Here is a 13,463-nt window from a genome sequence, read left to right on the forward strand (position 1 = left end):
AATCAGCTGAATTAAAAGGCTTGGCTAGTGTTTGATATGGTCAACTGTCAACATCTACAGGATGGGATTAAAATATCAAAAACCGGTGAAGGTGGAGTGCTGGCAGAGAAACTGGTCAAATGTTAAATATTAAATTCAGAGATTCTTATAGGTGCCAATGTGAAACTGCTGCTGAGCCTGCACCTGTTCAACCTGGCTGTTTTATCAGTCTGGACATCATCAGAGCTGCCATCCTCTCTCCATCATCATCACAACTTTCCTTGTTATTATACTAAAGCAGTTAGCAGTTAGAAACTCCATCTTCTCTCCATCACACCTGTTAGCCAAGGTGGTTAGCAAGAGGAAACTCTGTTTCAATGTTAAATCACTGAAGATCATTTACTTGCTAATGCTAACTGTGATTCCACAAAAAGTGCAGATTGTAACCGATCTCAGAACAGTGAAAGCAGACAAGCGTTAGCTAGTCTTACAGTCTGTTCCCCCCTCAGTTTACCGTAAAATACCAGGGGTTTATCCACAATGCGCTTGCACAAACTACCTTTTTAGCTTTCTCGGCTCCAATCATTGCTAACAGGAGACAGACATGTGGTATGTCAGTGAGAGTTACAGTCTCCAATGAGCACGAAATAAGCGCAGCTTTTGATGACAACAGCTGACTGCGGCCACAAGATGGCAGTAATGTAAAGGCTTGATGCAACATGCGAGGACTTTTATGACAGTGCTCTCTGAGATTAAAGAAACAAGATTGATTTACTTTGGTGTGTTTCAATTTAATGCTATTTTAGATTTGACATGGTTTGTCCTGATAGAACGGCACTTGCGCAAACCATTTATTTGGCTTAAGATGAAGCTCAAGTTTTAACAAAATGACGAGAGAAAAGTAGCTCGGAGAAGCCTTTGAATGGCTCATAATCCGGATCATACAGTGTCAAATCTAAATCACAGCAGAAGCAGTGAGATGCACAGGCATGTGTGGTTTCTACAGAGATCACATGCTTATTCATGATGTGACAAAAGACAAGCAGGTGGATGAAGCCTGACGTGCGTACAGCTACACTTCTTGCTCAGATTCATCCAAAGGGCAGCAAAATTGACTAGACAGTGCTTCACAGTACAGATGGACAGTGACTCAAAGCATACTGTGAAAACAACCCAGAGTTATTTGAAGATCTTGAACATGATCCCACGTGCATTTAACTCACTGAACACAAAACCAAATGCATAAACACCCACCAACAAATAACTGACGATTAAAGGCCTTGCAAAACAGCACATAGGAAGACACTCATTCTTTGGTGATATGTACTTTAGACTTTAGAGACTCATTGCCTGAAAAGAATCCTTGACAAAGTAATAAACACAGGCTTTTTACTTATTACTGTGTTAATTTGACCAATTACATCTGAGCTGCTGATAAAAGGGTTAGTGTGTAGATAAGGTGTGTGCAAAGTAATTTCAGTAGAGTTGAAGCATTTTTTTCAACCCCTCGAAATAAACTTCTATTGCATATTAAGTGTTACAATTAAAATCAACTGCTGCTGTGTCCTCTCTGTGCTCCTCCTGTAGCTCTCCCCACATTCTAGTCTCCCACCAGACAAGCACAGACTTCTCACTGCCAAAAATACGACAGTGCTGAATTTAGTTTTCACTGAGGATTCAAACCACATCTCAGGTAAAATATTTCTACTTAACAATGTCACCACCACATTTTTTTTTTACTTCTGTGTAGACTTTTTTACTCTTTATACCATGCACCTGAACTACTCTGAGAAGCTCAGTGATTGACCAGTCTCCTGTCATTTTCTCCTGTCATTATTTTCTGCAGGTTGATACAGAACAGCAGGTTGGCACATGACGTGAATTACATTGTATGTTCTTATAATGCAATAATGCAATGCATTAGTGTGCTAAATTAAATCAGTGCAATTACAATTGTGTTGTTACTTGCTTTACTTTTTTTTTTTCAAAAGATATCTGTGTGATGGTGGCTACTAAGAAAATAAATAACGACTCTTTTTTCTTCCTGTTCACTTGCAATAATCAGCTGATTTAAGTTTAAGTTGGAGAAGAAGAAACGGTGCAGTGTTCTCCAACTTAAGTTTATATATCCATCTCTGTGGGGATGTGTATGATGGGTTGTGTATTTATTTAATCTATGTCTATTTTAATAACTGTTACAGGAAAAATGTTTCTATGTTTCTTTACCTTCTTTTAAATGTGCAAGCATGCCCTTTTGTGTATGGTTAGATTAGTTTAGAATTATCTTTTTAGACTTTCTCAGCAAAGACATACTGTTTTGGGACATATTGTTTTAGATTGTTTTATCTCTCACAGCCTTCTCCCAGCTCTCTGCTGACGAGACTAGCGCCACATATGGAGTTGTTTATTTTATTTGTTTTGTATTTTCTTATCCTGTTCTCACTGTCTTTCCTATAAAAATTACCAAGCCACTGTGCATGGTGTGAGTTGTTCTTAGCAGCTCACCCGTGTACACGTTTGATAAAAAAAGTAACTTTGTCTCATTGTGTCTTTATTTCTCCTGGGTCTTTTACAGAGTTTTCCCCCAACATTTCTTGGTCCTTCGACAGCCGGATCGCCTCCATCGTGTCCCATCTCCGTGACCAGTCCACGTTGCTCGTCTGTCGACAGCCCACACACTAGGTGTGTGGTCAAAGACCAAGGGCGTTAAATTCGAGTCTTGGCCAACGTTCTTAGAAAGCGACCCACGGTGGTGGGGCCCGATCGAGGTGGACCAGACCCGGCGACACCGACCAGGTAGATACAGACACACTGACACAATCTTGCGTAAAATCGTATTTTAAATTCAGGGAATTTAAAATAGCGAAAGTAGCTCGTCGAGACTGGAAGCTCCCCACTTCTGTGGGTTTAAAGTAGCTCGTCGGCTGGTAGCTTGGAGCTCGTCGACTGGAAGCTCCCCACTCTTGTGGGTTAGGTTTGGAGCTCTGGGTAGCTCCCCCAGCTGGGTCAAGGGAATAAGTAGCTCGTCTACAGAGAGACTGGCAGCTCCCCTTATGATAAGGGTTCCGATCGCGCGAATAAGTGTGAATGTGAATGTATGTGTGTGTATTGTTTTAATTAACGGAGCAAGCTGAATTTTCACGGTCCAATAAGAGACTGAGCTGCTCCTACTGTGTTTTTCTTTTACTGCTATTCACTGACGTGCTGGTGAGTTGAGAGAACGGTCGAGTTCCGTCTCGTAAAGTTCACACCGCTTTTGGAAATAGTCCGAAAGTAGAAGGGCGTGTGAGCAACCACTCTCGTCTCTAATACCAGCGAAGGTGATAGCAGCTGTATTGTGTATATATTACTTAAACAAAAAATAAGTAAATACATAAATAAGATGGGTAAACAAGCAAGTGAAATTAAAACTCACTCCTGCTGACGAGCAGTGGTGAGAAAAGAAAAGTCCAGACGCCGGACAAAAACAGTGTCTGTAAACTGAGAGATTTAAGAAAACAAAATATAGACAGTCAGAAGAACAGAACTCAACTGCCAGTTTAGTAAAACCAGAAGACGAGACACTGTGCAGTTCCCACAATCCTTTTCGTAAACCATCACTCACTCCTGCAGCCGCATCTGCAGCAACACCCATATCAGGAAGAACATAATAATCCCTTATTAAGTGAAAACTAGAGATCACAGTAGTTTTGTAGTAATTTAAAAGGGTTGAAAACAGACCCCACTGAGTAGATATAAATATACAAAGTACGAAATAAAGATGAACAAAGGGAAAATTACAGTAGAAATTATCTTTAGAGTATTTGAAATTAGTAATAGCAAGGATAACAACCTGTAAAGTGATATTAACAATGAAACACAGTTGACATGATGACCATGCCCACAATGTATAAAATGAATATAAAGCAAATAAGTCACACGAAAATATTTTAATGACATAAATAAAGTATATTAAGGCTGTGTCACTGTTCAGCCAAGGACAGTGTGTGAAAAGGTAACTGTCTCCACCTTGGGAAAAGGATGATTCTGCAGGTCATCTGAAGCCCTTGATGGATACAAAATAAAATATAAATAATATATTATAATAGAACTGCCTGGTCCGCCATGCAACAGAGAGAACAAATGTGACCGCAGATTGGATGAATTCTAAATTATCTGTTTGCTGAATAAGATGATCCTAACTAACAAATTGGCTCAGGAGTAGTATAGTGGTACACACTGATAAAATATTATAATATGCTATTGCTGTTATATAAGACAAAGAGGATAATATTAACAATGACATAATATTAATATGAAGAGGCACCTTAATCGGTTATGATGTAAGGTGGATAACTGTTAAGCAGTAGTCTCCATCAAGCTTAAGGTTTGCTAAAACTCAGTGTAATGACATGTGAGATGAAGACAATACGGAGAATAACTAAACTAATGAAGTGCATAGAGGCACTTGACCAGCTTGAAACTTATCATCCTAGAATGACACATTGCTGAGATATAGAGCACACCTATAATAACAACCAATAAGCAAAACCCTGTAGACAACAGCTAAAACTACAGGATTGAGAAGCTGAATTAAATATGTAGACACTGCTAAGCTGATGAGCATGTTCCACATTTTCTTTTCTTTTTATTTATTTGTTTCTTTTAGAGCAGAAGCTGCTGTAACACACCCAAAGAAAGACTCTAGGTCTGACCAACCGTCTCAGTCGTGGGCAAAAAGATGACAGTCAATAAAATTCTAAAAGATAATTTATTGACGAAAAATATATCAAGAGATAAAAGATAAAACAGTCCAGTGTCCCACTTAAGAATTGTATAAAAATACACAGTCCCAAGGCCAGAGCCTGCTATGCCACACAGCCAAGTTGCACTCCACATGTTGCCTTTAACAGGGTTAGAAGTTGTCCTTGGAGACCCACCACCCTGTTAGCATATAGAAAACCCATCCATCCCAAACATATCTGATTTCATCACATTACATACCTGCAAAGAGAGACAAAACGAAACAGCAGTGTTTGTAGTGTGGGCTATAAGTAGACCAGTGTATCAGTGCAATCAAGTACACCTGCCTCTAATTAGTCCAACCCCATTCCAGCCATTGGCTCACCAAAAATGTGACAACCACAAAACCACTCCCAACCCAGTGCAACTTCACACAATAATATGGAGCTGAATTAACACAGGCACATTAGTCTACCATGTTACAAGCTGCATGCTATTAAAAGCCAACATATGCAGACTTCTGCCTTGTTCGGGTGGCAGCATTTTTCTTTTTTCTTTTGTGTCCTGACACGTTTATGTTTTTTGTTTTTGTTTGATTATTTTGTTGGTTTTGGAAACGAATTTAAACGAACTTGTGACAATACTTGAGAATCACAGTGACACATAGTGATTAGGCATATGATTGAAAAATGCCTAGGTTTAGAGCTGTGAGCTATGCAAAGTTAGATATATATATATGTATATATGTATAAATGGGAAACAACCCTAACTTGAAAGTTTGAAATGTGTGAGATCCATGAATTGTTTGAAAAACTAGAAATTATTCAAAACTGCCTTAAGTGAAAATGTAGTGTTGCATCTATTCTCCCAAACCAAGACAAACAAAAAAGAAGAAGCTTTCTGTAACTTAAACATAAGGCTGACTGTTGACAATAGACTAAAACACTAATTCGCAGGTGGCTATCAGGAACAGAGAGGCGAGCAAAGTCACAAACACCAAGGCCGCAGACAGCCACGCAGAAACAGCAGATAACATAGAGACAACGCCTGCTAGAACCGTGGAGAGGAAGGTCACTTCACACGAGATTGTTGCGCATGTGAAATACACAAAGATAAACAAATAACCATTTATATAGACAGCCAGTATGTTTTCTCTGCTGTGCATCATTTTGCAAAAAATCTGGAAAACCAGAGGAATGATTACACCAACTGGCAAACCAGCATGCCAACCTCTTACAACGCCTACTGACTCTTTCATTACTACAGGCAACAATTTTGCTGACAGAGCAGCAAAATAGGCGGCACAACAGGCAAACATCACATTGATGGCAGTAAACACACATCAGATTCCACTGGATGTGTTGAAAAATGAACAAAAAGCAGCAAGCACAGCAGAGCAGGCAAAATGGCTAAAACACGGTGCAGTTCTGACAAACGATTTAATGATGTGTTATGGCAAGCCAGTGTTGCCAAAATTCCTCCACAAAATGGCGGCATTAGTGACTCATGGCTGTACGCATTTGTCAACGGGGGGACTGACCAGTATTGTCAACTCTCATTTCTACACTGTAAATTCTACACTGTAAATTTTGAAACCTCAGCAAAACAATTTGTCAGAACATGCATGACGTGTCAAAAATATAATGCTCAGGGAAACCTGAGACCACACAATCCATATGGACTTTATTGAGCTAAATGAATGCCAAGGGTAAAAATACACCCTAGTGGTTATAGATGTATTCTCAAAGTGGCCAGAAATCTACCCAGTGAAAAAGGCAGATACAATTTCAGTAGCAAAATGTATGTCTAAGTTGTAGGAAAATAAAGAGATGATTGTAAATGACGAAGAATGTAATGATGTCTATCAAGTGTCTTGCAGATCACAGCCCGGTGACTGGGTTCTGATCAAAGTGCTCCAAAGGAAAAACTGGAGCTTGCAAAATAGCGGAACGACCATCTTGCATCCATCAGAGCCAGTAAGTGAAGCCATCTAAACACAGCTGACGGCAGGCTCGCCCACTTGTTGTGATCTCGCCCGGTGGAGGGGTCAGCTTTCCTGGCCGGGGGGTCTACTCGCGACAGGAGGGTGTGTTCCGTCGTCATGAGGTGGTGGCTCTTAACAACTGCAGTGGCCCTGACCATGGCCGGGCTCCTCACCTTTGCTTCCGTGAGGGACAACAAGTCACGTTATATGGAGAAAAGGCAGACACTGTATGACAAAGGAAAGTACACCAAGTTTCCCCATGGCTATGCCACTAATTTCTGGTGGCAGTTTATGAACACTACAGCTTACTTGAATAATAAAACTGACTGCTATGCAAATACATATACACTTTCTGCCCACCGAGGAACGAGAGGAAGTGTATGGACTGTTCACTCAACGAAACCTGTGCCAGTAACACGACGCTGATGAGCCTCAACTGTCGCTCAAACTACAGCTACCGAATGCCACTACAAACAAAGACTCAGTACCAGACAGGATGTGCACGGACGGCACCCAGCAGTAGAGGAACCAGAGTTTTGGCTGACTGGTACTTCCTATGTGGCAACAAGGCTTATCTGTCACTCCCTGAAGGTTGGGGAGGTCTGTGCGCCCTGGTGGAATTATCAGATCACGTTTTCTTCATGCAAAGTGTTGCACATCACCCAAGCAGCCGGCAGAGACGTGAAGTGGACATCACCTCCCCCAATTCTTTCGGCATTACAGTGGACACTGGAGTGCCGGGAGAGTTTCGCATCTGGGGAGGAGGAGTGAAATTCTTACAGAGCTTGATCCCCGGCATTGGAGTTGCCGAGGTGCGGGATCACGTGGAGATCAACCGATATGCTCTGCTACGACACATCAACTTGACTAAGACCCTGGGAACCGCCTTAGCAGGAGAACAGCAGGCCATCAGAACGATGGTGCTGCAGAACAGACTGACACTAGACCTGCTAACAGCATCACAAGGAGGAGTTTGCAAGCTGATCGGGGAAACATGTTGCACTTTTATCCCTGATGGATACGAAACTGGAGGAGACATTTATGAAGCTTTGCAGAATTTGACCGCTCTGCAAAAATATGTCACTGAACACACACCTGGAGCAGCTACAGCACAAAGCTGGCTGGACTGGCTGTTCAGCGGTTCATGGCTGGCTGCTGTAGCAAAGCCATTTTTTCTTCTAGGTCTCATCATGATAGCACTGCTCATATTAGTGTTGTGTGTGTTGCCATGCCTAAGAGTAATGATTTCAAAGATGATAACAACTACAATGACTGCTTATGTTGCCGTGCCTGAAGAAGAACAACATCCCGTTGCAATTCTGTTAGAGGAGAACTTGTACTAGCTGCTAATAAATGACGTGGTGATTAAAAATGACTTGTCAAGTGATCATGCACTGATTAAAACATTAGTAGGTTATGCAAGTTTTCATGCTTTTATTTTTTTTGAAGTCTTCAGTTTTAAACATAAAGTTTCCATTTTAAATATGAAGTTTTCATTATTTTACATATAAAGTTTTCAATTTAAGGTTTGCATCGTTTTAAGTATAAGGTTTCATGCTTGTATTTTTTGAAGTTTTCATTTTATAATATAAGGTTTTCATCCTTGTATTTTTTGAAGTTTTCATTTTACATATTAGGTTTTCATCATTTTTAAATATAAAGTTTTCATTTTACTTTTCATCCTTTTATTTTTTGTAGTTTTCGTTTTAAAATATAAGGTTTTCATCCTTTATTTTTGTAGTTTTAGTTTTATTATTTTTTCTTGTTTATTCCACTTGTTATTTCATTTACTATGATTTTCATTTACTATGTTTTTCTTTGTATTATTTTCTTTTGTTTTATTCTTTAGACCAAATGACTTCCATTTCTGCTATGCTGACATTTTGAAAATTTAAAAATTGCTTAAGATACTTAATAAATAACCTTCACAGACAATTGTTGTATACATTTAAAATAAGTTAAAACAGGAGGGAATGTTACAGGAAAAATGTTTCTATGTTTCTTTACCTTCTTTTAAATGTGCAAGCATGCCCTTTTGTGTATGGTTAGATTAGTTTAGAATTATCTTTTTAGACTTTCTCAGCAAAGACATACTGTTTTGGGACATATTGTTTTAGATTGTTTTATCTCTCACAGCCTTCTCCCAGCTCTCTGCTGACGAGACTAGCGCCACATATGGAGTTGTTTATTTTATTTGTTTTGTATTTTCTTATCCTGTTCTCACTGTCTTTCCTATAAAAATTACCAAGCCACTGTGCATGGTGTGAGTTGTTCTTAGCAGCTCACCCGTGTACACGTTTGATAAAAAAAGTAACTTTGTCTCATTGTGTCTTTATTTCTCCTGGGTCTTTTACAGAGTTTTCCCCCAACAATAACTAAGTGACTTTTTAAAAATGTATTATTAGTGGTTTTTTTAATATCTTTCCCTCATCTAAAGTCTTTTAAACATTTTATGCAATTTTGGTCAGTACAATTGATTTGAATTGAACCGAGCAGGTTATCAGCTCTTGTCAGTATCTGCACAAACAGCATGCTAACACAGTCTTAACTGATGAATGTGATGTTAAAGCTGAGAGTCTGCTCAGACACCCGTTGGTGACCTCAGCCCAGGTAACAAAAGCAATGATGAGTAGTCAGGACTGTGGCCTCCATTTCTCTACCTGTAGATGTTTCTACAGTAGAAAATGATTAGGATGCCTCCTGGATTCCTCCTAGGTGAAGTATTTTAGTATTTTGATTTTTCTACTCAAGCACTCAAAGCACTTAAACGACATGTCTCATTTGCCCATTCCCACAGACATTCATACACACACTTTTTTGTGCTTGTGCTTTCTATCTAACATTCACACTCCAATGAATGCCTCACGAGCGACTAGGGGTTCAGTATTTTGCCCAAGGATAGATTGAACTGGATTGAACCAACAACCTTCGGATTAGTAGATGACCTGCTCTACTTCCTGTAAACACAACCACTCCTGAGGTTGAATGCCTCGGGATCCCACAAGAAGACAAGGAGGAGATGGCAAGAGAGAGGGAGATCTGGGTGTCTTCTGCCCCGCACAGCTGAAGCTATGTGCATTCTATGGTCGGGACTGATCCTTAACTGATTTTTCACATGGCTCTGAAAAAAGGAACCATCTGGATGATCTGGACAGAGATCAATCTTGTTTCAGAGCACAGATGTGTCCAAAAATGTCAATGTTAATGTAAATTTTAAAAACAATCTGCAAGCACGAAGAGTCACGTATACCCCGTCGATATCATTCCTTTGACGGTGCACAGTCATTTTTCACCAGTGTGCCACATTCAAATACTAATCCTTGCAAGCTGTCCAGTACGACGACAGCCTTGAACTGTCGGCCAATACTATAACAAGATTGAGTTTCAGTGTGGGCCTTGCCTGGGGGACATGCAGAGAAGCTACACCAGAAAATCAATTTTTCATAATTATGAAGGAAAATTAATGTCCATAATTCACTGAGCAGAGCGGTAAGGCACTGCAAGAAGGTCGGAGAATCTTCTGCAGAGATGTCGATTGAAACTATCGATCAGGTGATTACATACATTTTGCACCTACTGTGTTTTCGGTAAGAGGCAAAACAAAAGTTTTAAAATAAAATCTCAATGTAAAGTAAAGGAGTAAGGTGTAGTCACTTGAGGTGTTTTCATTTGGGAAAGGAAAAAAAATATCCACGGTTCAGGACTGTACCCTTCAAAACATCATCGGCAATTCAGCCATAACCCAATCTCCTTGGCGCAGTAACCATAATCAAATCACCTTTTTTTCCACTTACCCCCCCTTTTTTTTTTAATATCATCTCATTGCATCTCCAAGCTGTGCAACAAAACGCAGCCTTATATGTTTATTCATGTGAGCTCTGAGCCAAACAGCGTGGACCATCCATCACCACACTCCAGACACAAGTGACTCTCTGCTTCCTCTTCTCTTCTCACACTGTTCAACACCTCCTCCCTCCACCAGAGAGCAGGGTGTTATTACTGATGCGTGAAGGCAGTAACCACGAAGGAGCCCCTCTCAGAAAACAAAGCTGTCCCTGGTCTGGTTGTCACTGTCATGGATCATCAAGAGGAGTTCATTGTTATTACTTCCACTGTTAGACTCAATGATGGAGCAGACGGGGGGGTTAGTATTGATTGGTAGTTAAGACATCACGCTAAGAACACCTGCTGGTCGGTAATTGTCACAATACAGCTAAGGGATACAATCAAGCGTTGTGATATGCTGCATGTGCACTGCAGTCAGTCGCTATTATGAAGTTACAGAGACATAGACATCAGCACACACACATTCAAGCACACCGTAATGGGCCAGTGTGTGGTTTAAATTCTCTTTGATGCTCTGGATGCTCCCCGCTGCTCGCCATATTACTCTGTACACATCAAACAGGGTGTTCTGGGAAGAAAAAGGGACATGATGACAAGACCGTGGCTCACTATTCAGCTCATCCTGACACTGGGCTTTTTATTCAAATAAAAATATGTTCTTCTACCCCCCCCCCCCCCCCCCCCCGCCTCCCCCCCCTCTCTCTTAGTCTGTCTCGCTTTTGCTGTAGCTCTGCCACAATTTCTCTTTTTTGTGCTTTTCCCTGGCAATATCAAACCTTTCCTCTTCCTCCTCCTCCTTCTTCCTGCCTTTTTTCTCATGTAACGCTTGCATCTGTTTTGCTCACCCTTCCTTGCAAAAAAAGCCTCCCCATCTTTCTGCAAATTTTCCTGTCTGTGCTCTGTCCGTGTCTGTCTTTTTCTCGCTTTTATTTTTCTTGTAAACTGACATCCCCTGCTATTCTCCTTTCGAGTCACCTAAAGCCTGTCGCAGCATGCCACCCCATCACAGCTGACCATCCCGACGATGTCAGCGTGAGTCACAGTTCACAGATGACAATGACCCAGCCCGGCTACTCTGTAACCAGGGACACACTGGGTTCCTCTAACCTACGATCTCACCTGTTTGTGCCTATGCATGTCTAGTTCTGTGCATTTGTAAATTTGATCTGCAGAGAAAAGGAAGTCGGGAAAAAGAAACATTATCTCCTTGTGTTGAATTGTGTTACGCCTGCAGATGCATCCATGTGTGCACTGAACTGAACTGGAGATTTGTATGAACCCATTGGTATGGATGGCGCGGTACGATCTTGAGCGTGATCTGTGTTCGCCACCTCCTGATCGGCCCCTCCCGTCCCATAATTCTACCTCTGCCTCCAAAGCCCCTGTAACCTTTTTCCTGCACATCCATCTGTCAATCATGTTCTATGCTGCACAGCAACACAGGGACACTTGTTTCAGTGTTAATTGAACCCTCACAGTTTACACTGGAACTAACCAGCATCTCTTATCTGTTATTCCTGAGGTAACCCTTCACAGAGGTATTATTAATCACTGCACACAGCTCAGAGAACATCTACTGGGTGATAAAAACGTTTGCAGGAAAGAAAAAAAGAATAAGAAAAAGAAAAAATGGATCCAGCCACAGTTACTGAAGCACTTGCTGATATTTTGCCATAAATTTATTAAGCCACTTTTGTAAAATAAAATATGCTTTATTCTGAAATGACTCAGTGGAATGAGCCTTGTTTAAAGACTGTGGAAGACCTTACGTAGAAACACATTTTCCTGTATTTAAAGGTCACACCTATTTAAGGCATAAATGCATGCCGGATTTTACGTCATGCCTCAAATTGCTTTGGTGTTTTACAAGGCTGGGACTGAGCGGCTCAGTCGGCATGCACTTTTAAGCAGAAAAGAAAATGCGGTTCAGACCAGAACACAGAGGATGTTTATGTCAAAACTGTATTCCATCGTGCCATCGTGTTCAGTGTGTTCTCCATCACTCGATGACATCCGTATCCTTATAAGAGATGCTTGCTAGGCCATCAAACAGGACTCTGAAAGCCCTTTTCTGCACTGGGAAATTTTGAGGGGAGACTGAGGACATTTCGACCTCAACGATACAACAAGCATGGCTACTACACAAGCCTTGGCTTTTTGTGTGGAGATGACCAAGTCCTGAACCTGTTCCAGAAGCTTTTTTTTTTCTCCTCGCAATTTTACACATTTGAGGTGTGCAGCTGAGAGCAACACCACGAGTGCCTTTGAGTAGTCTGAGAGTCTGTATGCCATTATCTGATGATCCATTGTGCTGACAAATGACATACAAAAGACAAGAAGGCAGTGGGAGGAAGTTCCAAGTGCAAGTGGCCAATAAGACAGACAGTACAGCTAATTCCATCCATCCATCCATCCATCCATCCATCCATCCATCCATCCATCCATCCATTTTCTTAACTGCTCATCCAATTTATGGTCATGGGGGTCGGCTGCAGGCCGAGATGTGGGTATAGCCTGGGCAAGCTGCTAGCCTATAGCAGATACGACCTCTTTGTTTCAAGACTTCAAATCTGTCAGTGTAACAGGGCCTGATTTAGAGGCATTGCACAAGTCAATATGAAAGCGCCCGATCCCCGATGGGGGTTTCTGTATGAATTTATAAATGTGTAAAATTTCATTAAAATCAATTTTGCTCACATTAGTTTTTGATTTAATGCCTGTTGGATCCATGCAGCCTAATGTTGATGGTGTAGGCTCTGCCTCTCAAATTATTCTGACATCTTTATTTCTGGTCTTATCAAATATTTAGCCTTAAAATTTGTAATTTTGAACAGTGCTTTTGCAAATGGAGTTTTTTTTCTTGCTTGATAGACGATGTTTTCTCTGTCAAAGGGGATCAATGCACGGTGAACTCACCAGGCTTTGCAGAACA

The 13,463-nt window shown here is 40.9% G+C and overlaps 1 protein-coding gene across 2 annotated transcripts; it reads left to right on the forward strand.

The window, feature by feature from the left end:
- The first annotated feature begins 2,223 nt into the window (after positions 1–2,223).
- LOC309706096 (syncytin-A-like) lies at positions 2,224–9,004 on the forward strand. 2 transcript variants are annotated; one of them, XM_082532332.1, is made up of 2 exons: positions 2,224–2,775; positions 5,658–9,004. In XM_082532332.1, the coding sequence occupies exon 2, from the start codon at positions 7,066–7,068 to the stop codon at positions 8,026–8,028; it is 963 nt and encodes a 320-aa protein (XP_082388458.1). In that variant the 5' UTR covers positions 2,224–2,775; positions 5,658–7,065; the 3' UTR covers positions 8,029–9,004. The 2 variants fall into 2 exon arrangements, 1 of the variants encoding a protein (XP_082388458.1); XR_014276676.1 differs by lacking the exon at positions 2,224–2,775 and having other exon boundaries at positions 4,980–8,234; positions 8,279–9,004.
- Positions 9,005–13,463: the final 4,459 nt, after the last annotated feature.

The sequence above is a fragment of the Aulonocara stuartgranti genome (assembly GCF_965226115.1).
Source record: "Aulonocara stuartgranti genome assembly, chromosome: 1".
NCBI lineage: Eukaryota > Metazoa > Chordata > Actinopteri > Cichliformes > Cichlidae > Aulonocara > Aulonocara stuartgranti.

What these genes read in the sequence shown, in the direction of transcription:
- LOC309706096 (XM_082532332.1), top strand. Translation starts at nt 7,066, where the DNA reads ATGGACTGTTCACTCAACGAAACCTGTGCCAGTAACACGACGCTGATG.